Raw genomic sequence first — 26,553 nt, 5'->3', positions numbered from 1 at the left:
ATGCAGTTATTAGAACATAGACTAGAAAGGAGGGGACAGCCGGATTTACCATCTGAAGATGCATTTCTGCCACTTCACGTTGACAAGTCGGGAAACAATATGGTCCTTCAAAATTAGGTTTATATACTAGTACATTTTTTTATTGTTTATGTATTAGTAATATACTGAAAAGGCTTATACAAATTATGTTTGGTGTAAACAAGGTTTTAAATAATGGAAGAGCACGGCTTGGATCTTTTCTTGCAATGAATGGCATTGAACAACCGAGAGTTTCTGTCAATCAAAGTCACCCAGTTCGTCAATATGCACCTTCTCCCTTATCTTCAATGCAATTCAACAACATCTACAACGTAGAGGTTTGATGCTTATTGTTCTATGCTTCTAATTAAATAGATCGAGAGCTAGCTCTTCTATGACACTGATGATCTCCGTTTTACTATATTAATAAGGTTCAGTCTATGGATTTTAAGCTATAGTCTTGGGATACATATTGGCTGGTCTATCTTCTGTTTCCTCAATCCTCACTAGACTTGCGATGTCAAGAAATGTATTATTGTGTACTTTAAGGGCTCACTGTATCACTTGTGCATTTAACCCATTGAAATAAATCCTTAATCTCTCACTAGGCTTGGTCATTGTGGATTCTTATCTGACTAATGGCTTAACTCTTTGGCTCCGCACTTCCGCTAAGAAGGCTCAGGGCTTTAACTTTCAAATCCAAATAAGCTACTCTGTTACTGTCCTTTCATAAATTAGTAAAATTTCAAAGAACTTAATGTATGTAGCTCTTATTGACGATGTATCCTCAATACTTCAAGCGTTTCCAGGCACCCAGCACTGTTGAGTTTAAAAAAAAACCAAGATTGAGGGCTATGCTTCACAGTAATTTATGCAAAAAAGTTTACAATCTCTCAGTAAAGGTTAATAATGAGAAAAAATAAAATAAAAAATGTAAAGGGTCAAGGACGGCAATACTGAACTGCATAGTCAACGTCAACTCTGATGACTTTTGACAGACGTAAATGTCAAGGCGCGATTGTGGAACATAGATCTGGACGATTGCCGCGCCATATGGTATAACTGAATCTCAAGAATTGGCAAGGGATCTAAGTCTAATGGTGCATCTCTGTGACTTGAGTCTAAGCGACTCTCCTAATTCTATAGATCAGGCCTCTAAAAAAGCAGGACTCAATATATCACCAATTCAGAATCAGATTAATATCCCCAAGTAACTGTTTGGTTGAATTCAATTCATTTTTATGAGAATGGAAACTAAATCAAAAGCCATTACCATGGCTACCCTACTCATTTTATGTCTTGTTATCTGTCCAATCTTCTCATGTGACGACCTGATAAACTTGTATATTGTCCCCAGTGTGTATGCAGCGAAGCACCTTATCCAGCGGGAAGCTGTTGCAGATGTGCTTTAGGTTCATCTCCATCGGTCAAAATTCAAACGAATTCTCCATAACATCAGCTTTTTATGGTCGCATAAATAAAGAGTCCAGTATTTTATATTTGTAATATTGTGCTGGTTCCAGAACTCTGTGTATGCTTGTTTTCTTCTAATGGTATAAACAACGAAAGTGTGCAACTTCTTTTATTAATTTTTCTCCCCTAAGAGTACTCTGTGCTTTTAAAGGATTGCTCCTCATTTTTCCCCTATTGAGCTAGAAAGTATGTGAATGAGTGCTGCAAAGGGTGAAAGGGACATGCTCTCCAACTAACGTCTATGCCTAAAACTTCAAATAATACGGCATAATAATGTCCACTTCCGTAAGATGAAAAAAAAAAAAAATGGGACTAATTTTGTCCCAATTTTGAGAAGAACGGTATTGAGTAAAATATGGACATAGAATAGATCCCATACTACATGTTCATTAGATACAATTCATAAGGTCCTGTAGTGAGCTTAAAAGTCGGGTCATGGGATGCATTTTGGGAAATAATCCCACAAAAAATTGGACCACTGGTACTTTACTTGTTTTATTGTATAATTTATAAAGCATGAACACAAAGAAAGATTCACTCGATCCATGTCCACACCCCTTAACCGTAAGGATCACCATAACCAATTCGATTAACTTTTATAGTACTCCAAACCCTTCTTAGCAATTCGCCGAATTATTTACAAATAATTCGCGAATCGAATTTTTTAAAGGCCAAACGTTTAATAATTCCGAATGTTTGAAAGATTCGGAACAATTTACGATTTTTTGCTTTAAAACGTATAATACGGTTTTTGGCGAATTTTTCAAAAATTTAGCTAAAAAATTCGGTCAAAAAAAAATAATAAAAAAAAATAAAAATAAAAATAAAAATTCGGTTGCGTTTTTGTGATTTTTTATGTACTTTATGTCCTCACTCTTACTTTAAGTCCCCCACTCTTACATTCTTGGTGATTAATTAATCCAAAAACTTTGTTTTTATACTTTGTGGACAATATTTAAATTGTCATTCTTAGTGATAAATTAATCCAAAAGTTTTATTTTTATACTTTTTGGACAATATTTAAATTGTCATGCCATGAAGTTTGAACTGTAATTTCAATCCAAGAACAAATAAATGAAAGTACTTATGTGGACTGTTCAATTAGTTTCAATGTTTTCGTAACTAAATTATTTGGATATGTTTGTTATGTTGTAAAGAATGACAACTATTATTAATACTAGCAAGATGCACGTGCAATGCACGCGATGTTAAAAAGAAATTGGCGTGCAATTATTTACTATGTCTGCAATTGTGTTTTGAGGTGCAGATTAGTAAATTTTCTTCTATTGTGGTTCAAATGTATACATTAGGCGTAGTTGGTATACTACAATGTGAATCTAACAATTGGACGAATATACTAATTGAACTGAAAATACGTATATAGATATTGGCAAGAAATGATAACTTGCTCCGCGTATTGTCTCTTGAATCAATATGACGTTTAAAAATAAAACAAAATAAGCAATAATAATATCTTGGAAAAACAGCAAGAAAAGTGAAGAGATGTAATGACACGATCCACAGTAGCAATAGAAATATAAGATCTCACATGAGGTATAGGTCCGTTGATTGTTATTAAATATAAGAAGAACCTGGTGTTTTTGTATATCAAAATGTTTGGGCACCATCGGTCCTTCTTAAAACATCTTTGCAGTAGCATCAATTCAAGGTGGCTTCCATACATGAACCACTATTTGGTTACTTTGATGTACAGTTGGCGTTTGGTGGTGAACGTCTACCGGGAGCATTAATTCCATTTAGTAGCCATGAGTAGCCAAGATTGAAGGCTCACTTACGGAATCCCACTTCTTGACCCCGTCACGAATAGTTTGGAACAAAAGTCAGCAAAGTCGCAAAATCACCCCGAAACAACGGTAGAAATTCATTAATCAACAAATAATTGAATCTATATTACGGTATGCTTCCATGTGTTTTTCATGCGTATAGTATGTTTAAAAGGTGCGTTAGAGGCTAACAATGTTGGCTCTAAGCTACTTTTTTCAGTTATTGCAAGATATTCTTTCGAGGTTTTAGAAACATAATGTCCTATGAAATTAAGAGGGGCCACGGCTACTTTTGAATCCCTTTAAGAATTCTTGGCTGCCTTCGAGGTTATATTTCTAACGTAAAAGTCAATTGCTTTGTTTATGTTATCCGGTTGTAATGCTATTAAATTGGTAGAAGCGACCATATCCGTTCTAGAGAAATGTGTATGTTTGAAAGTTCGGGGACGGTAGATGCATTTGTTCCATAGCAGATGTTCTTATTGGTTCTTATTGTTGTTCATTTAAATTAATGCATAAAAAGTTAAAGTTAGATACAACAGGGATGAAACAAACTAAATCAAAAAGAAATGTAACTTACCTGACATTGCTCAGCATCAATGTCACCTGGTCCTAGAAACCCATGAAAAATCGACACGAATCCATCAGCCTAACCGAAAATAAGTAGATGAACGTCATTCATAGCCTCCAAACTATCAAGGGGAAAAAACAGGCCAAACAACGAATCAATGACCCTATGAATAATTTGATTAAACAGCACAGGGAAAAAATTAAAATCAAAAGCGCTAAAACAAATCAGGAAAAAAGAAATTGGTTTGGTGATGCTACAGGGGTTGCTGAATCTGTTGCTCAAGTTATGTAAGGTGCATCTACAATCGCTAATACTCTTCTTTACTTGTTCTTTTGCATCATTTAGTTCGACATTTAGAGAATCGGAGGTAATCGACAGCTATATTAATGAAGTTGCAACCTCGACGCCACATAATATGTTGAGCTTGTTACTAACAAAAATAAGTTGTAGGACTCTATCATTTTCCCTTTATCAATGGTGAGAAGCATAGTATGTAGTAAGCGGGAGCACACGAATTGAATGGTTGTGGAACTAAGACCGAATTGTGTTTGACCATGTCGGAGCCAAATATGCAGCTAGCCAATCCATGCAGGACTCAACTTGAACAATAGTCTAGGAATCTACTTACTGAACAATCTAAAAACCAATTGAATTCTCCTACGGCAGATCAGATAGACTCCTAGATGGAGTTCAAAATGAGAAAAAATGACGTTTAATTTATTGCTACTATCCTTACTTGCCAGTTATATTCTTCTTGCAATTGAAATCGTTTATACTCCATGCTTGTAAGTTTCATCTGCCAAAGAGTTCATAGCAGAAGGGGCATGAAGAAATTTCAACACAGATTATCTTTCATAAAATTTATTTTCTATTAAGTGAGAACTGCAACTTGATATTCTCTTATTTATTCGAAAGCATTTCATAATTACTCGATTCCTACACGCTTGACCAAAGCATTTGAGTTGTTTATAGGAAAAAGATGCTATGGCTCTTGCAGTGTCGCAATATTCCTACCCATTTCTTTAGATCAGACTAATTCCACAACCAGCGTAGGATATTTGGTAGCTTTATTGACTCTGTAGTATCTACAACTTCAAATATTTTTTCTAAGGTTTTGTTTATGTACTGCTTTAGGCTTCCAAATATTAAACTTTTCATTAGGTTTTCCCATGTAAATCTGCTGCAAATGTAGATTAACCTTATTTATTTTATTTGCAAAAGTTAAACTTACATTTTTGTTTCATTTGGCTCCTAAGACTATGTAGTGTATATTCATGGTTCTGATCATTTTATTGTGTAATCGTAAAGCATTTTCTCCAATTTATTATCCATGCTTGTGAGTGTTTCTTACAAAAATTCACTTAGCAAGGAGCATGGAGAAAATTTTGGAAATGACATTTCTACTCGTGCATTTCCGAATGTCATTACCGTCTAACATTGACACACCAGCAAAAGTGTCTTTGCAATAACTTATGGTATTGTTATCAAATGTATAAGGTCCCCATGACCCATGTATGAAGGCCCTTTGAAGATAAAGAATAATGTTTATGCGGTGAGTGGGGGCAACAAAGCAAGTTATTTTCCTTAATAGGAAGTAGTTTTAATTAGAGCTTTCCTAATCATTAAAATGAAAAGTGTAGTATATGGAACTATATATGCATGCGTGATGAAAGTCCGAAGGTGTAGAAGCTAGTGTATTAATCTGTATTTATAGAGGCAGTTTCCCAACTGAACACCGAGTCCATCCACTTCCATTACAAATTAGGAGCACCATATAAAATGCTATATAAAGTATAAACCCATGTTTTATTATTTTATAAAAGCCAAAATTAAATTACTTGCCACGCCTATTAGCTCACAAGCAGATTAGATTGCCTTAATAAAGTTGAATTTTGTGCATTTGGAGCGGTTACTAAGCCCGGGAAAGTGGATACCCATAGAAAGACAATGAGCAAACTATCTTTCTTGCTTCTTAACTCCGTTTTTCTTGAGCATATCCATCTCTTTACTTTTATCGCATGACGGAAAATTGTTTAACGATTTTAGAGTGGTGCGATCGCAGCTTGACCCAAACTAATCCAAAAGGGAATCCCCGATTAGCTGCCATCTAATATTTGGTTTAAAAGGCCCGCTATTTAGCACTCCTTTGTTTTGGCTCGTGTGCCAAAAGGTTGCATAATTCAGCACAGCGACCACAATAATGACCAAAAAAGTGCAAAACTAAGCCTACCGAAATTGAGCAACTTGAATATTCATATCTCTAGAACACATAATTGCAACGCTTGTAGGTACACTTTCTTGATTCATGCGAACCAAACAGTATCTAAAAGTGCTATGACAACATTTTATATAATGACTTTTGCAATATCTTTTTAACACGAAAGAACTCCTCTAAATGAATGCTTGGAGAATCAAAGAGTGGAGCAAGCATTTGCATTGATAAATTAGAGTGGCAACCTCGAATTCAACGTCATGGTTCTGGTATACTTCGGGGAAAGGGAAAATTCATGTCCCAGTTACTAATAAATATCTTGTCGGAAGGAGCATGCACTCATTGAACATTACCCCGCCACATCGATGGAAAAACTTTGTAGGCATCCACTAAATGAAGGCGGGATAATAAATTGTCAAAAAGATATCAAACAAAAATGAGTAATCTTGTATTATCATCTTCAATTTCAAGCTGCAAAGCCTCATAGATCAAGAAACAAATTTCTCATTGGATAAAAAAACCCATCTTCATAGGGCCACATTTTCTTGGATGCACCTCTGGATGGTAAAACTTATGAGAGGCAAGAAGAAGCATGATATTGCCAAGAAGAACACATTCGAAATGAATTTAATACACTCCACGGTTATCTTATTATGAAGAACATACTCATAAATGTGTCTATTGCATCATTTCTATGTTGTATACACCAGCTCCGACTGCAAAACAGGTAAAAGTATAGGAAATCAAAGGTTATTTATTTCTTCGAAAGCAAAGTATAGATTGCAAAGTAACAAAATTATAATCCATAAAACCAATATGAATACATGAAGAGCGTAACAATTTTAAGTAGCTAAGCATCCTAACTCTGTTTTTCCCGGTGGAATGATTTGAGACAATTAATAAGGTGCAGCGTCAATGACGCAGAATTTGACGTTAAAGATTTGGCTTGGCTTCTTCAATCGAAGCTTCCTGCATTTCTTGAATGAATAAAAATAAATTTAGAAGACAAAGACAATGGCGTAATGAAGACCTCCCAAGCAAGATGGATCGAGGTTAGGATGGGAGTTTAAAACCGTAGGAGCTAATTCCCCAAAGCAGTATGTAGAACTTACAATTCTAAGATTAGCTCGGCCTCATACAGAAAAAGGTAGCATCAAAAAAAAAAAAAAAAAAAAAAAAAAAAAAAAAAAAAAAAAAAAAGCCGAAAGAATGCAATGTCGGTTTAGAGGACTAAACGAGCATGGTTTTACTCCAAGTTGAGATGACTGTAAAACTAAAGTAGAAACAAAAAATAGATCGCGTAAGAGCAAGAACATAGAGCGGTGAAATCTTGGCAAGTGGAACTTATTAAATGCAAATTAAATTGATATGTTTAAGACCATAAGATGGAAAGGCTATCACAACTGCAATCAGAACTTGGTTATTTATCTATAAATCAATGGAGTTTCCTTGTCCCATGGTAAGTTCTTATTATAGCAAGGGAGACACGGCATTCAAGATGGGAAGAAAAGAAAAATACTTAATTTGGGCCTAAGACTGGACGATCAGGTATCTACTCTCTAGGAGTCTAGGTACATTCTCAATGCAATGAAGACTAAGTGTTAAGAGTCATTGTCTAACACTTGGCCGCATTGGGGCTCAAATACGGGGTAAATGGCTATTCGAATTCCCACACACCCGTTATCATAATGCTTGATTTCATCTTTGAATATGTGAACCCACCAAGTCTCATCAGCTAATACTATGCTGAATTTTATAGTACGCAAACTGTAAAGTTAATGGAAGTACTGCTCCATATTTTTTGTGAAGATATGGATGGCCCGGACTTTATGAATGGCAGCCATAAACTCATAAAAGCAGTAAATAATAAAAATATAATGTAGTGTGTAATTGTGATGTAACAATTACTTTGCGTGTATATTGAATCCAAAATTTGTAAAAATCAAACCACTCAAATTAACAAATATACTTCAAACACATAATCTAATTAATCCCTAAAACACCCAACTGACATATAGAACGACAAAAAATGGAGTATCCCACATAACAATCACGCAAAAAATCTCAACTCTCACATCAAAGTTAACATAAAAAAAATATGGCGGAGAAATAATGGTTACCTTAAGATTCGGAAGCAAGAGCCCTGACAACACCCCTATGACCATGAGGCCCAGTAATCAATTATATAGTATTAGTTATCTTCTCAACCCTTCCCAGTTACAATTGCTTGAACAAAAAATTCAAACACAGAGAACATAGCTAATCTCCCATTCTTAAGCTCATTTACCTTCAATTCAGTAAAAGCCTCAGGATCATCAGCCAATCCTAGAGGGTCGAAACTGCCACCAGGGTACAATGGGTCGACGGATTTCCTAAAAGATCCTGAACAGCGAGCAAAGAGAACTGATTGTAAACATACGTTCAGGAGTTAATAATAATTTAGGATGCTTTCAGGTCGGGGTTGCTCACATATTTTTCGACTAAAAGATCTCGAACTTTCCGACTCTCGGTTCATGCAGAGTCGGAAAGTTCCGATGTTACCTTGTGAGCAACCTTCCATTGCTCAATCCGAGTTGTCATTATTATACGGTGTATCTAAATAGTTTATCATATCATTCTCCCAAATTAAGTAAGCTACAATTGTTGACTCTCTGCATAAAGTCCGTGGTTACCTTTTACATATACAAATATTTTTTTGAATGACAAAATCCAAAGAAGATCGATCAAAGAAAGACAACCAAAATAATGTGAAGATTGGACAAACATTATTTCGTTTATAGGATCACAAGATTCACTACCATACGACGGTTTCACAATATTTTTGCCTAGCTTTTACGGTAGTTGAGCTACTACCGTACCATAATTATACATTTCATGAAAAATCAGGGACCCTCACAAAGATATTAGAGAGAAGATCATAATTAAACAGAAACAAAATCTCTATGCAGTACCTTGGCGATGCCCATTAGATCCATGACCACCAATCATTGAGGAGAAAGCATTTTTAATGATCACCATAGAGTAACAACCTTTGAAGCCACCACTTGATTTGCGACTAACATTGCTGAAGCAAAGAGTTGAAGTTGGTGATCCCAAGGTTGGTTCTTCATAATCTCCCCTATAGTCAAAAGATGACGTCGACAGAGAACTTGGAAGTCTTCTATGCGTCTTAAAATTCATGGAAGTAGAAGGTGATGAAGACATTGATGATGACCATGAACGGGATTTATATATAATAAAATTGTTTTTTTTTTTGTTCTTGATGAAGAATTGGGACTGTTTTGAAGAATTGGATTTTTTTGTTGGTTTTTGGGAGGGATACGTAGAGATTGAGAGGGAGACGAAAAGGGATAGGATTAGTATATTTATGGTAATTTAAGTCTTAATTTATGAATAATAAATATTGGCGTACAATTCATATAGTGCGTGCATTTGGTTTTCAACCTGAATTTACACGAAACTCCTTTGTGAGTGTGTTATAACTTAAGGGTATAAATGGAAATAAAAATTGAAATGACAGAATAGTCCTTTTTAAAGGCATTGAATATTTTATTTTAATATCTAATCAAGGGTATTTAGTGGTAGATAAAAGGTTGGTCTAATTTAAAAGGTCAGGTTAATTATAGTGTACTTTACTAATATAGATTTATTAACATAATATCACAAATTTTTTACTTTCAAATTTTTGCAACCAAACATTTAAAACGCGTATTAATTAAATACCGCATAATTGCCGTATTGCGAATATTTAACAGTACCATTTTTTTGACTCATCGAATAATTCTTGAATTATTTTCGTATTGAATTTTTGCTAACAAGGCTCCAAACTTCTTCCTAGCAAAATGGGGAGTCGGTTTTGTTGTCCGAAAGGAAGCTATCCTAGCTGTCCAACCAATAGGTATTAAACATTTGAGGAGGTCTTAGTAAATTAAACTTCTATATGTTTACCTATATTTAGTAAAGGCTCCTTATAGTTACACCAAATCTTGCAAAGTTATGCCTTGTTCCTCACTAGACTTGCGAAGTCAAGAAATATATTATTGTGTACTTTAAGGGCTCACTGCATCACTTGTGCATTTAGCCCATTGAAATAAATCCTTAATCTCTCACTTGGCCTGGTCATTGTGGATTATTATCTACTATCTATGTACTAAAGCAGAGAGTTCTAGGTGAGATTTTTCTCTCTCTTACGTGGCATTCTAATATGAGAGTTACTTTTTTCTCTCTCCTAAGTGACACTCTAATATGAAAGATAGTTTCTCTACTAGCTTACAATTCCACGTACATGAAACCTCTTTTAAGAGTTTGAGTGTATTTTTAATCCTTATATTTGGAGAGTTTGAGTGTAATTCTAATTCTTATATATTTAATTAAATAAAAATAATTGCTACAAAATAGGTGATTTGTAAAAGGTAATTTCCTATTATGAATCAAACACTTTTAATATTTCAATTCTTATATATTTAATCAAATAAAAAAATTGCTAAAAAATAGGTGATTTGTAGAAACTAATTCCCTATTACAAATCATACAATTTTAGTGTTTATGATAAATCACCGACTTATTTCGAATATATCCTTAACATAGCCTTAAAACATAGTTAAAAATAATTATATATAAAATAACATCACAAAATATATAATAAAAAATAAAAAAAAAAATAACGACAAAACAATAATGACAAATATTTTTAAAAATATATAATACTTAATTAAACTAATGTCAAAAAACAATTAATGGGGAACCGAAAACTGGATGCAAATGCATCAAACTAACCTCAAATAATATTTAACGGGAAATCAGAAATTGGATGCAAATGCAAGTATTAAACTAATCTTAAAAAGTAATTAATATACAACTGGAATAAGGATACAACTGCATTAATCTAACCTCAAAGAATAATTAACGAAAAATCAAAACTTGGATGCAAATACATCAAACTAACATAAAAAAAATAATTGTCGGAAAATCGGAAACTGGATACAAATGCATTGAGCTAACCTTCAAAGATTAAATTAACAGAAAATCGAAAACTGGATACAAATGTATTGAACTAACCTCAAAGAAAAATTAATTATAAATTGGAAACATGATGCAAATGCGTGAAACTAATCTTAAAAAATAATTAATGAGAAATTGGAAATTGGATGCAACTGCACTGAACTAATCTCAAAAAATAAACTGGATGCAAATGCATTGAAGTAACCTCAAGAAATAATTAACGGGAAATTGGAAACTAGATGCAAATTTATTGAACTAACCTTAAACAATAATTAATGGGAAATCGGAAACTAGATGCAAATGCAAACTTTATCAATTAAGAAACGAGAAATCGGAAACTGGATGCAAACACATTAAACTAATCTCACAAAATAATTAACGGGAAATCGGAAACTGGATGCAAATGTATTGAACTGATCTCAAAGAAAATTTAATAGGAAATTGGAAATTGGATGCAAATGTATTGAACTATCGAAAAGAATAATTAACAAGAAATCAGAAACTGAATGCAACGACATTGAAATAATCTCAAAAAATAATAACGGGAATTGGAAATTGGATGCGAATGCATTGAACTAACCTCAAAACATAGTTTGGTTATATGTTGTGAAATTGTCTCGATAAGTATAGTTTTGCATTTAAAATGGTGTTTATTTTATTTCTTTTCGTATGATTGAGATAATCTTTGAATTAATATGAGAGTTAGTTTTTCTCTCTCTTATGTGGCACTCTAATATGAAAGATAACATTTTCTAATATCCTACAATCACATATACATGAAACTTTTTTGGAGAGTTTGTGTGTATTTCTAATTCTTATATTTGAAGAGTTTGAGTATATTTCCAATTATTATATATTTGATCAAATAAAAAAATTGCTAAAAAATATGTGATTTATAGAAACTAATTCCCTATTACAAATCATACAATTTTTTTATGGTAAAACACCAACTTATTTCGAATATATCCTTAACACGACCTCAAAACATAGTTAAAAACAATTATACAAAAAATAACATCACAAAATATATAATAGAAAATGAAAAAAAAAATAACGGCAAAGCAATAATGACAAATATTTTAAAAAATATATAATACTTAATGAAACTAACGTAAAAAAATAATTAATGGAGAACCGAAAACTGGATGCAAATGCATCGAACTAACCTCAAATAATATTTAACGGGGAATCAGAAATTGGATGCAAATGCAAGGATTAAACTAATCTTAAAAAGTAATTAATAGAAAATTGGAATATTAATACAACTACATTAAACTAACCTCAAAGAATAATTAACGGAAAATCAAAACTTTTATGCAAATACATCAAACTATCATAAAAAAAAAATAAAAAAAAATAAAAAATAAAAATAAAAAGTCGAAAAATCAGAAACTGGATGCAAATGCATTGAACTAACCCTCAAAAATTAAATTAACGGGAAATCGGAAACTGGATGCAACTGCATTAATGTAACCTCAAAGAAAAATTAATTATAAATTGGAAACATGATGTAAATGCATGAAATTAATCTTAACAAATAATTAACTAGAAATCGAAAACCGGATGTAACTGCACTGAACTAATCTCAAAAAATAAATTGGATGCAAATGCATTGAACTAACCTCAATAAATAATTAACGAAAAATCGGAAACTAGATGCAAATTCATTGAACTAACCTCAAACAATAATTAATGGGAAAACGGAAACTAGATGCAAATGCAACTTTATCAAATAATAAACAAGAAATCGAAAACTGGATGCAAATGCATTAAACTAATCTCATAGAATAATTAATGAGAAATCAGAAACTGGATGCAAATGCATTAAACTGACCTCAAATAACAATTAACAGGAAATTGGAAATTGGATGGAAATGTATTGACTTAACCGAAAAGAATAATTAACGAGAAATCAGAAACTAGATGCAACTGCATTGAACTGATCTCAAAAAATAAATAATGGGAATTGGAAATTGGATGCAATTGCATTAAACTAACATCAAAATATAAATAATGGAAAATAAAAAACTTGATACAAATGCATTTAACTAACTTCAAAATATAGTTGGGTTATATGTTGTGGGAATGTCTCAATAAATATAGTTTTACATTTAAAATTGGCCGGTGTTTATCTTATCTCTTTCCATATAATTGGGAACTTCTTGCTATTCAAGTAGTTTCAATATATATGAGCTTCACCTTATTAGACAATCTCACAAAACTTTAATCAAACTTCTTTTAATAAACAACAAAATGAAGTTGAAGGGCTTTATCAAAGGTGAGTTTTTTTTTTTAATGGAGAGTGAGATTTTCACGTTATAAGAAATTTGGTTGAGTGATCAATATAATATTAATATATAATAGTTCTACATATTTGCAAATATTTTTCAGAATAATTAATATAACAACACCTGTTCGTAGGTAATCTTTGAAGATTCCACATAGTGAGTCATACATAATTTAAAGAATAATTAATGGGAAATCGGGAACTGGATAATCTTCGATGATCCCACATAGTAAATCAAGCATAATTTACTTTTTATGTCATATTTGCAATGACACTATAGATGGATCAGTAGAAGTTGGTATTACACACCATATTGGATAATTAAAAGGAAATCAGAAACTAGATTCAAATACATAACTGAGCTCAAAGAGTAATTAACGGGAAATCAGAAACTTTATGCACATGCAATAAACTAAACTCAAAAAGTAATTAATTAGAAATCGAAAACTGGATGCAATTGCATTAAACTAATGTCAAATAATAATTAACGAGAAATTAGAAATTTGATGCAAATCCTTGAAAAATATTTAATGGGAAATCAGAAATGGTATGCAAATACATCAAACAAACCTCAGATAATAATTAATGGGAAACCAGAAACTATATGCAAATGCATTGAACTAAACTCAAAAAATAATTAACATAAAATCAAAAACCGAATGCAACTGCATTGAACTAACCTCATGGAATAATTGGTGGGAAATCGGAAACTAAATGCAAATGCATTGAAATAATCTCAAAGAATAATTAAAGATAAATCAGAAACCAGATATAATTGCATCAAACTAACCTCAAAGCATAAATAATCAAAAACTAGATACAGATGTATTGAACTAACCTTAAAGAGTTATTAACGAGAAATCATAAACTAGATCCAAATGCAATGAACTAATCTCAAAGACTAATTAACGAAATATTGAAAAATAGATGAAACTGCACTGAACTAACCTAAATGAATAATTAACGGGAAATTATAAATTTGATGTAATTGCATTGAACTAACCTCAAAAAATAATTAACGGGAAATCAGAAACTTGATGCAAATGCATTGAACTAACCTCAAAGAGCAATTAACATAAAATTGAAAATTGGATGCAACTGCATTGAACTAACCTCAAAGAATAATTAACGGAAAACCAAAAATTGGATACAACTGTATTAAACTAAAATTATAAATTAACTAACGGGAAATCAGAAATTGAATGCAAATGCATTGAAATAACCTAAAAAAATAGTTAACTGGAAATCGGAAGTCGGATGTAACTGCATCTCACTGACCTCAAAGCATAAATGTCCATTTTTTAGCCTTCTCACATGAGTAATTACAAGTAATTAGGAACCCAAAACCAAAGTGAGTTTATAAAAACAGACTCTTACATGTATGCAAATTGTATAGAAATTATAAACTAGCGAACTAACCTAGAAAAACAATTAACGGGAAATCAGAAACTGGATGCAGATGTATTGAACTAACCTCAAAGAGTAATTAACGGGAGATTGGAACCTGGATGCAAATGTAATGAACTAATCTCAAATACTAATTAACGAAACATCGAAAACTGGATGCAACTGTACTGAATTAACCTTAATGAATAACTAACGGAAAATCATAAAGTGGATGCAATTACACTAAATAACCTCAAATAATAATTAACGGGAAATCGAAAACTTAATGCAACTGCATTGAACTAACCTCAAAGAATAATTAATAAGAAATTGGAAACTGGATGCAAATGCATTGAACTAATAATCCTAAAACATATTTGTATTATACGTATGGGGAATAAATGTCTCAACAAATATAGTGTTGCATTTTAAGTAGTGTTTATCATAATTCTTTTATTGTGATTGGGAATGCATTGCTATTCAAGTAGCTTCAATATTATCTTCGCCACATTGGGCATTCTCAGAAAACTTCAATCAAACTTCTATTGTTAAACCTAACAATAAAAAGAAATTGATGAGTTTTATCAAGGTTTGATGCTTCCTTTTTATAGAGAGTGGTGCAAGAAATTTAAATGAGTAATTAATATAATTTTCATATCTCATAGTTATGCATAGTTGCTAATATTTTTTTGAATAATTTAATATAACGGCACCCGTTCGTAGGACACGTTCATATGATAAATCTTTTCAAGTGGGAGTAGTGTATTCTTTGAGAATATGGAAACAATCAATCTGGTTTAGTGATTTGTACTCATTAGTATGTAAGCCGAGCGGTGATGATTTACCACTAAATCACCGTAAATCTAATAAAACTATTATACAAGCTAGATCGAGTTTAAGATAATTCCATTTGAAAATTACAGATTAATATCCTAAACCACAAAGTGAATATGCTATATCAATTTGATCCCTTAGTTTCCAAATACTTATGCACCATAATCGTTGCTCATTAATGTATTTCAGTTTATTTTCAATAAAAATATATTCTGATTCGAAAATTTACCACTAAATCACGATAAATCTAAGAAAATTATTATACAAGCTAGATCGAGTTTAAGAAAATTCTATTTGAAAATTACGGATTAATATCCTAAACTACAAAGTGAAAAGGCTATCTCAATTTTATCCCTTAGTTTCCAAGTACTTATGCACCATAATCGCTGCTTATTAACGTATTTCGGTTTATTTTCAATAAAAATATATTCTGATTTGAAAATTTACCGCTAAATCACCATAAATCTAAGAAAACTATTATACAAGCTAAATCGAGTTTAAGATAATTCTATTTGAAAATTATGGATTAATATCCTAAACCACAAAGTGAAGAGGCTATCTCAATTTGATCCCTTAGTTCCCAAGTACTTATGCACCATAATCGATGCTCATTAACATATTTCGGTTTATTTTTAATAAAAATATATTCTACTTCGAAAATTTGTGTGAGACATTTTGTAAAGCCTTTTCAACACACAAAATATTTAATAGATCATGGGCATATGCCTGGGTCCAAAATCTAGTCTCTACTACTTATAAGTGGCCTGGGCGAGTTAACTGTTTAAGCTGTAACTCTGTTCTGCCAACTGTTGTTATAACACCTCGTGTTTTTATTTAATATTTTCCTAGTACAATAAATAATAATAATAATAATAATAATAATAATAATAATAATAATAATAAGATATAAAATAAAATAAAAGGATAAATATTAGAAAGAGATAAAGTAAAGAGGATAAACCCCATTCCCTATTTTTAAGGGGTTTTTGAAAAAAAAAATGTGTTTACACAGGAGTTTACAGGGAGAGTTTTAAACAGTAAAGAGAGAGTGTTTTTATACATAGAAGAAAAAAAAATAGAGTTTTACACATAAAGGAGAAGGGAGGATTTTTGCTGGAAATTTACTAATAGATAGCTGATAGCAGGAGCGTATCATGGGTGAGTAGATATTTTTATCTTTCACTGAACCTATTTTTTATGGCTGTTTAAAAACTTTACTGTCAAATATGTAAGGTTTCTGTTTGTTCCTCGTTTCATATTTTTTTTGTGTTCAGGAGAAAATGATCTTCTGTATTCACAATTATATGGATTTATTCAAACCGAATTTGGCTTAGTAGAATTTTATACTTCACAATTAATAGATACAGGTTTTAGTTGTTGTTTGAAATTCTTGAATATGAACGTTTACTATAATTAAGGATTGAATATTGAAGGCCATGACCTCCACTCCTGTATTTAGAAAGATGAATTGTGTATTCCATCCAACTAGCTTATATTATTGGAATCTTGGGAGCTTTCTTTTAGTCGAGGTTGATAATGGTTTTAGGAATAATCTAAAACTTATGGACATAAAGTAATACTCGTAGATCGAGACTAAACCAAATCAAATGTGCTTAGATCAGGAAGTATTTTTTTTGTTCATTGTTGTTAGCTTCAACAACGATTTATCTTGTGTAGATTGTTTTCGCACTTCCGTTTCTTTTGAAATTCTTGGATGATGACAAAGCAGCTGTTCTGTCACTCTATCTTAAGTTTACATTACTATTAGTTCTGTATCAGCCGCAAAATTAGATTTTTATTTACAAAGCGAATTGCTGTGACTTTGGTTGGAATAACTCAAAGACATTGCCTATGATGCAGAAGATGTATTGGATGAATGGAACACTAGAATTTTCATTTCAAGAAGCCAACGCTCTTCCCATTAGCAAGCAAGAAGGCCGGCTCCTACTTGTTCTCTCAGTTTCTCTTGTTTCAAATTTGTTATTGTACGCCATGATATTGTTAACAGCGTTGTTAGTAACTAGGTGGCTAGTTGGTGCTAGCCAGTAGTTTTAGGTGGTTGGTCGGTGCTAGAAGGTGACCCATTATTGATGAATTGCATAGTTATTATGTCGGGCTGGTCAGCGCTAGAAATTCTACAGTGAGAGTTAGTATTTTTTTGTTCAGAAATTCTATTCGTCAGAAAATAGTTTTCTGCATAGGGTTTGATCACAAATTGCATAAAGCTCGGGGGAGAGTTAGAGTTTTTGTAAAACATGAAAAAGTAAGGTCTGAAAAGTCTGCTTTTCAACCCAATTGACCTCAACGCATTCCGAGGTTTGTGGATATGGTTAAGGTGTTCGGAAGTTAGCACGTCAGAATTTTCTGACAGCAGAAATCCGGATCTGTGCATGTTTTCGAACCACGTTTTCACATAGTTAGGTTCGGATTCAAACTCTTGCCGAAACATGAAAAAGTGAGTTTTCTGAGTCTTCTTTCCAACCCAATTGGACTCGATACATTCCGAGGTCTGTAGAGACAGATATGATGTCGGGAAGTTTGACTGGCAGAAAATATTGCGTCAGAAATCAGTTTCTGCGCACTGTATTCGAGCCTAGTTTTGGCACATTTAGAATGAGATTGAGTATTTTTGTAAAACATAAGACAGTAATTTCTGTGTGTTAGCTTTTCAAATCAAAAAGCCTCGATGCATTTGGACACCTTTGAAAAGCGTTTTGTCATTCGGAAGATAGTCCGTCAGAAATCTTGTTCGCTAAATATTAGGATTTTTACTATTTTCAACCTAAGTTTTCATCTAGATGGGCTGAGGTTGGGACTTCGAGGTCTACATGAAAAAGTATGTCTACATACCCTAGTTTCTAAATATTTAAGTTACATGTCATTTGGATGAATGTAGGAAAAACTATAACATTGACTATGTGGCGAATAAGAACTACGAAGGCTTAATTCTAATCTTGAAAGATTTGGATACGTAGACAGCTTTGAACAAAAGTGCAGCCACTATATTATATATTAGTTATTAGTTATTGTGATAACTATATATGTACAATGTTAGTACTTAATTGTGTACATGATTGTGGTTGTTTAAAATATATTCACGAGACATTTAACTAATGCGTTATTCTTTATTTAACCTTTTGATATCTATGATTTATATAATTAATAATGAGGTGAGTTGATTAGTTATTGTGTTTGGAATATTAAGTAATGATTCTATTGTTTGAGACGATATTTGTTTTGTAATTAAAATATTATAATAAATGAGAACTCTTGAGTGTTAAAATCCGGTATAAAAATGTCAGGTGAAAATTTAATGTGTCGCCCACATCTTTAGATCTCTCCACGCCTCTGTGATGAAAAGAAATTTTTATGACTAATGATGTCATGTGAAAAGTCGTCTTAGAGAGGAACTAAGGCATTCGCCTTGCGGGTGGGCTGTATTCCTTGAATGTACGGGAATGTAGGTGGGTATTCCTTGAATGTGGCGGAAATGACCCAAGGTATTCATTGAATGTGCCATGAATGACATGTTAGTGTTATGATAGGTATTCTTTGAATGTGGCAGGAATGACCTAAGGTATTCATTGAATGTGCCATGAATGACCTGTTAGTATTATGATGGGTATTCCTTGAATGTGGCAGGAATGACCCAAGTTATTCATTGAATGTGCCATGAATGACCTGATATTTTGTTATACCCAAAAGAGGTTTTGTGATTATGTGTATGGAAAGCCCAGAGATGGTTGTGACTCACAAGTTACGAGTTTACAAGATGAAAGTATGTTTCCTAGAGGCGATATCCCGCTTGAGACATATGTCTTGTAGTGGTACTCGGTGTAAGTGAGGCACACAGATATGTGTGCAGTGCAAATCATGGAGTAGGAACTAAAGGTTGGGCTGTGTCCTTGAATAAATGAGTCAACAAGATAATTAATAAGCAAAGTAAAAATATTGATTTTACGTGTGATGGAGTTATTGCTTATGATGGATATGATTTCTTATGAGAAATATATATATGGTTTGTATGAGTTGATACTCATAAGGGATGAATGTACTCCTTGGGTGTGATATTAATTTCTCCGTTCTCATAAGTAGACGAGTGGTTTTTAAGTAAAAGTATATGAATTGTGTGATGTTATGGATGTGAAGTGTGACTGTGAATAATATTAATAAATGATTGTGATTTCTATGTGACTGCGAAATGACTATAACTTGATATGTTATTACGAAAATAGTAATGACTTGTGATAGTCTGAGATTTATGGTTATGCACGCAGAAACTTTATGACGTAATGATGTCATATGAATGACTACCCTTGATATAGGTATTATGATAAGTGGTATTCCTCGAATATGCGGGACGAACCAGGTTATATCAATTAGACTTAAATGTCTTAAATGAGGTTTGGTTATGAAATAGAAATTTGACTGGCTGAGATAAATCATTTTATTATGATGTCTAACTCTGTTTTGCAGGAGGGTAGAATCTATTAATCTTTTCTGCAGGGACGTAAATATCCTACCCTAAGACGACGTGTTGGTTTAAAGGTAAGGTATACCAAACTCATATTTAATTAGGTTATCATATGTGCATTAAATAAATGGAATGTAAGTGGTATTTATGTTGTGAGTTATTTTGGAAAGTGGGAATGATGAGTACTGTTATATGAGATTCTTGGAATTTGTATATTGGGGGTGAAATCTTACTTGGGAAGAAACTACACGCCGTTTTGAAAAACAGAACTATATTGTCTTCCAAGTTGAAATGGTTGGTAATGTTATATTTATTAATCTGAAAGATTATTATATATATTTTGTTGTTAGTCTACTCATACTAATAAATTCAATTTCCTGACCCATGTTTGCTTTGTTTTGCAACGTGGGTATATTCTTGGGAACATAGATGGTGGAGTGCAGTGGATAAGGACACGTGATTTGGAGTTGCTATTGGAGTCTTCTGGTTTAAGATTTTCTGAAGGGTACGGTTTTGTTTTGAGACAGATGTAATAGAGTTGGATAGTTCTTTGTAGTTTAATAATGTGATTTAAGGATTGTTCCTTTTAGTTTTCTTTTGATTTCAGTTTTGTATATATCGTATTTGATAACAGGGTTTTGGGTTTTGTTTCACCCCGGATTTCCAGATAATTGAATATAATTGTTTTAAATATTGTCTAGAAATTTTGGGTGTGACAGCTGTTTTATGGACACGTGTCCCATATAGCCATCTAAGCTAGTCAAACAAAGAAATCAGTTCTAAAAGTTTTTTTTTCTATTTGTTTTATGGGACAAAACTGTTTCTTCAGTTCTATCTGTTTTTCACGATTTGCTTTTTGTTGGGCCCTACCACAAAAAAGTGGGAAAAAAAAAACAGATTCTACATGCTTTGACGACATGGAATGAGCCTGGTGGGATGTTTCGCCTCTTAGAGTCTGTAATAGAGTTTCCTTCAATCCAGTCAACCAGGAAATCCGTTCCCACTCAGAATGTCCGTCGATGCTTACAGAAAGTTGTCGATGGACATTTTGCTGCAGCGGTACAAGTGTTATCATCATCAGGAGTTGCCTCCAACACTGCAGAGACTGTACATACATTAAAGGAAAAACACCCGATGCGACAACCACCTGTGAGACCAACGGTTCTTTTTGCTGAGCCCCCTTTATTAGTAAAGAGAGACACCTTATTGTCATGTATTAAGTCGTTTCCGAAAGGTACTTTTTGTGGTCGTGATGGTCTTCGTGCTCAGCACTTGTTAGATGCCATGAGTGGTGCTGCAGCAGCTATATCGTCTAACTTGTTAGATGCCTTGGCTTCGGTGGTGAATCTGTGGTTACAGGGACAATGTCCGCAGCCGTTAGCAGAATTCATAGCGAGTGCTCCGCTCACTCCACTTCTTAAGCCGGATAATAGCATTCGTCCGATAGCTGTGGGTATGGTTTGGCGACGTCTTGTTTCCAAAATTGCAATGAAAGGGGTTTCCAAAGAGGTGGTAGGGTACTTGCAGGATTTTCAGTATGGGGTCGGTGTCCCTGGTGGAGCGGAGGCGATTTTGCATGCTGTTAATCGCATGGTATGTGCTAACGGTGACAATACATCTCTTTCTATGTTTCTAGTAGATTTTCAGAATGCCTTTAATATGGTTGATTGGACTACTATGTTGAGAGAGGTTCGCATTCGCTACCCCGCTATTTCCCCTTGGGTCGAGTATTTGTATTGTCAGCCTGCAAGATTATACTTGGGGGATGTGTCACACCCCGAATTTTGATAAATCAGATAATATAAATTATATCCGACTCCTCGATATCCGAGATGTGACAACAACCTAAAAACCCAATCTATTACATAACCCTTAAGAAAATAATAACACCTGCGGAAAAAATTTAAATAATAAAATATTGTTAACAATAACTTATCATTATGAAAACTTGCAATCAAAATTAAGTTACAAACTTCTTCACTTAAGAATTCAAAAAAAATAAATTAAAACATATGTCCCCAACAAATTCTACTACATCTCTGAGGAAAATGAACCGACATCTTATTAAAAATAAATGCTAACATCAATCACGAGCAGCACGCCACCTTCTCGAACATCAGCTAACCCTGTCTAGGCTAATCGACTATGTTCATATAAGAACACACCCGATTAGCAAGCATGCAAATCGGGTCAGCATTATAAAGGCACCTTAGCTTCTAACTAAGAGTATAAGACTATGAGACTATGAGACTATGAGCACCTTAGCTTCTAACTAAGAGTATGAGACTATTAGCTTCTAAATAATGTTGGTACGAGACTATGAGTAGCCTTAGAAAAACCATTTAGATATACATAAAATTTCGTTCCTTATATGGCAGGTAGTTCCTCCACCGAGGCGCCTTAGCTTAAGGTAGTCAGTTCCTTCATAAAGGCACCTTAGCTTCTAACTAAGAGTAAATCAAACGTATGGTATCCTAGTACTTACCTTTATGCATGCTCTATCGCAAAGTGGGTCCTCTCTACAAGAATAATTAGTTTAACCCACTCTCCTGCAAAGCAATTTGTAATAATCATAGCATAAAATGAAGCTTAACTTGACAGTCTTAAATCAATAATCATACCGAAGAAAAGTATCATATCAGTAACATTTATCAAGTGTCCCTAATAACACGTCGTCTCTATGTTTTACCTAGTTTCCCTGGCTATCACAATCGCTACCCAACGCCGAATATGTACATCCACATGCCTCCCCTCACATACTGGACCACTCCGTGCGTAACTACCCTACGCGGGATATTGCATATTGGGTAACCCTCACACGGAAGCCATTATGTGAGAAATCCACTATTCGGCATAAAAATAACGCGCGTCTCGTTCTAAAGTTTGCGAACGAGATAATCAAGCCACTATTCAACTACGCCAGAAGGGCCATTGAGATTCACTAAAATGCCAGAAGGGCCAATCAAATTGCACACGCCCTACACAGAGCTAATCACATGAGTTGTGGTAGCTAGGTTCTACGATTTTTGTTACGTAATTTATTCAAATGTATACATCTATGCATCTTAAAATTTCCCTCTCTTCACGTGCCAATATTCGCGTAAGTTCAATGTCAAATCTATATTAGATACTGAAAAACAAGTTTATACAAGTGTCACTAACATCCTATCGTCGGATTTGTTCGTAAAATTCAATCTATAACATTTTGGAAAAAGTCAACAGTCAAACCCAACAATCAATAGTCCTAATCGGTGGTCCTCCCAACTAGTCCTCATCCAAACCCATATTTAAAACAAATCAAACTTTGGTCCTAACTGACTTGGCTAAGCTGACCCGGTTCCATAACTTAAGCCGTACCCCCGGCCCATAAACTGATTTGGCCTAACTAACCGAACCAGGCCTTAAAATTATTTAACCCGGCCTATGTGATTCACTTAACATTCTATGGACCAGCCCACATAAACATGTTAAACTGGCCCAAAACAAAAGATAAAAGAATTGGCCCAAAACAAAAGATAAAAGAATTTGCCCAAAACAAAAACTGTTGTGGTTCGGCCCAACTAATTATTCCTAGATCAAAAAAGTTACACACCGACCGGGAGCACTAGATCGCTCTCATGGTCATCCCCTTCCTAGCACCAACAGCTAGCTTCCAGCCACCCAAAAACCTTCACACACCACCCCAAAACTAACCCATCGAAATTTGTGTGGGTGAAAAACCCCACAACTTTACTTCACCAAGAAACCCCAAATTTTCAGTTTCGAAAACACCTCTCAACTCTTAGATCCGACCGCCATTAACGTTCTTGAAGCTTTCAACCACTCTCAAACTTTCCCCCTACCACCATTCATCAAACAACCAACCCGCAATACAAACAAAACTGTTCCAAAAAAAAAATGAAAATAAATACAATATCCAACCCCTCAGTATCGCAGTATTGAATATTTACATGGGAGGCTCCCTTTACAACCACCTAAGGGTTTCGACAGTTCTATAATTCTAACAAGTTTTAACATTAACCAGAAGAATCGTTGCTGAACAGAAAATGAGCGGAAAATGAAAATGAACGGAAAACATATAGTAAACGTGGTACTACAGTAAATTCGTCTCTGTGTATAGACGAGAAAAATGAAACTAAACTACTCACCTCTCTTGTTATCGTGAAAAAGAAATATCGAAGAAGACTACGCGAGAACCAATCCCAGCTAGCTAGCAAAATCCACCGTTCTTCTTCGTTTTTGCTTGAGTGTGCTGTTAGTGTTTTTGAGAAAAAACTATTTTCTCCGGAGACACCATATATTTTGCTTAACTTTCAATTTTACTAAATATCCTTATTCCTAACTATGGAAATCTTATTTTCTATTAAAAGTATTATATCTATTAAGTTCCTTATGTTAATATCTTGTTTCCTTCTTATTTAAAACTTTCCGAAAATTAAAGATAATCTATACCCAACATTCAAAATTCAAATACTAGTTTCCTATATTAACATTCTTCGAAATTACTATTTGGTATTCCCTCATTTCTCTTTCTATCAAAAGTCAAACCCACATACTAGCACGTTGACTAGAAAATAAAATCAAATACAGACATACTAAATATTGTTACGAAAATAATGTAAAAATAAAATAGGGGTCTTACAGGATGATTACATATTGTCTACTTCTGGGGTTCAGCAAGGTGATCCTTTGGGTCCCCTTCTATTTGCACTGGTGTTGCACCCTCTGATTCTACATATCTAGTCAAGTTGTCAATTATTGCTCCAGGCTTGATACTTAGATGATGGGACTCTAGTTGGGGATACAAAACAAGTGGCGGCAGCTCTGCGTATCATTCAGGAAGAAGGGCCTTCTTATAGGTTGGTTCTTAATATGGCCAAGACAGAGATATTTTGGCCATCACTGGATCTGCGTCGTTCCACTCCTGGTCTCTTTCCTTCAGATTTATATTGTCCTCAGCATGGGGTTAGGTTACTTGGAGGGGCAGTTAGCACTGATTCTTCTTTTGTCATGAGTCTTGCTCGTAAGCGTGTTGAAAATGTTATGGCTTCGATGGACCGTTTAGCTGCATTGGAGGATCCACAATGTGAGTTAGTACTTTTACGAGCTTGTGCTGGGCTCTCCAAGTTGGTTTTTGCAGTTCGTACTTGTCCACCACTTTTTTTTAGGAAGGCAGCTAAGACTTTTGATTGGCACATTCGCATGGTTCTGCAGGGCATTATAATTTCTGATGGTCCTGGCTTCGGTGATTTGCAGTAGCGTTTAGCGACGCTTCCATTGCGCCTTGGTGGGTTAGGTATCTATTGTGCCTCTGATGTCTCTGCTTTTGCTTTTGTGGCCTCCCGTTTTCAGACTTCAGAGTTTCAAAACCACATTCTTAGGAGTTGTGATCTAGTGCCTATGGGTGAGATCCTTGGTGATGCTACCAGTGTATTGCGTCTCTGTCTTCCCGATTTTGACTTTCATTTTCTGGCTGTGAATGCTACCGTCCTCTCAAAACCACAAAAAGTTTTGGCGGAAGCTTTCTACGGTAAGATTGTTGCTAGTCTTGAGAGAGAGTTTGAGTTCTCTACTCGTCAGAAAGCAGTCATTGGATGCTTGCAGTTGGAACATGCAAAAGATTTTCTACTTGCTATTCCGATGGAGGGATTAGGACAGCGTATGTCACAGGTGGAGTATCGTGCCATTCCTGGCACCGCCTTATGATTCCTCTCAGACTCGACGGGGTCTTTGTCCTGTATGCAAAAAAAGTAGATTAGATATTTTTGGGGACCATGCAGTACATTGTAGACATTTTACTGGTTTTAAATACATACATGATCATGTTAGAGACATTTTGTGTGATGCATTTTGGAGGGCTGGGGTACAAGTGAAGAAAGAGACTCCTGTTAACTTTCTCACAGATCCGAATGAGGGCAGATCGACACTTCAGCCTGCAGATGTATTGATATACAGTTGGTCTGAGGGGAGACATGCATGTGTTGATGTAACTGGCACATCTCCGTTGGTAGGGTTTGGGAATGGAGCGTTGGAGGTGGGAGAAGCAGCTAAGAGAGCAGCGACAGGGAAGATGGAGAAGCATGAAGAAGCTTGCACGGCTAACCAGCATTGTTTCATTCCGTTTAATTTCGACGCTTTCGGTTTCTTGGAACAACAGGCTGTTGAGCTTCTCAAGAGACTTCAGAAAGTTATGAACAATAACGTTATGACAGTTGGTTCTAACGAGTTTGCTTTTAGAAAAAAGGATTTGCTATTCAAAAAGGACTTGCGGCGCAGCTTGTTGCACGCTTATCCTAATTATTTGTAAAATTCCTTATCAATATTAATAAAATTTCCACTTAAAAAAAAAAAAAAAAAAATGTAATTTTTGCACGTGCTAATTGCTAGTCTGACTAATGGCTTAACTCTTTGGTTCCGCACTTCCGCTAAGAAGTCTTAGGGCTTTAACTTTCAAATCCAAATAAGCTACTCTGTTACTGTCCTTTCATAAATTAGTAAAACTAGCAAGATGCA

At 34.1% G+C, this 26,553-nt stretch overlaps 1 protein-coding gene and 1 long non-coding RNA gene across 3 annotated transcripts; one reads left to right on the top strand and one right to left on the bottom strand.

The window, feature by feature from the left end:
• LOC147507211 (uncharacterized) lies at positions 1-1,607 on the top strand. Of its 2 annotated transcripts, XR_015216158.1 has the most exons (3): positions 1-117; positions 204-356; positions 1,376-1,607. It is a non-coding gene; the product is annotated as an uncharacterized LOC147507211 (long non-coding RNA). The 2 variants fall into 2 exon arrangements; XR_015216157.1 differs by having other exon boundaries at positions 204-1,607.
• A 4,875-nt stretch (positions 1,608-6,482) lies between these two features.
• On the bottom strand, positions 6,483-9,669 carry LOC147507210 (uncharacterized). Its single transcript, XM_086599030.1, has 5 exons — positions 9,010-9,669; positions 8,346-8,440; positions 8,179-8,213; positions 6,725-6,774; positions 6,483-6,613 (listed from the first exon to the last, which is right to left on the bottom strand). The coding sequence occupies exons 1-5, from the start codon at positions 9,260-9,262 to the stop codon at positions 6,540-6,542; spliced, it is 507 nt and encodes a 168-aa protein (XP_086455156.1). The 5' UTR covers positions 9,263-9,669; the 3' UTR covers positions 6,483-6,539.
• Positions 9,670-26,553: the final 16,884 nt, after the last annotated feature.

The sequence above is a fragment of the Coptis chinensis genome, chromosome 3 (genome assembly GCF_015680905.1).
Source record: "Coptis chinensis isolate HL-2020 chromosome 3, ASM1568090v1, whole genome shotgun sequence".
Classification (NCBI taxonomy): Eukaryota; Viridiplantae; Streptophyta; class Magnoliopsida; order Ranunculales; family Ranunculaceae; genus Coptis; species Coptis chinensis.
The sequence above is the reverse complement of the archived record's forward strand: the minus strand, read 5'-3'. Positions and strand labels throughout refer to the sequence as shown.

Excerpts from the sequence above, each read along its gene's own strand:
- LOC147507210 (XM_086599030.1), bottom strand. The coding sequence starts at position 9,262 with ATGTCTTCATCACCTTCTACTTCCATGAATTTTAAGACGCATAGAAGA. Across the intron at positions 8,441-9,009 it reads ATCTAATGGGCATCGCCAAG|GATCTTTTAGGAAATCCGTC; the intron begins GTACTGCATAGA and ends CTCGCTGTTCAG. Across the intron at positions 6,614-6,724 it reads TGCAATAGACACATTTATGA|GTGCATCCAAGAAAATGTGG; the intron begins GTATGTTCTTCA and ends TACCATCCAGAG.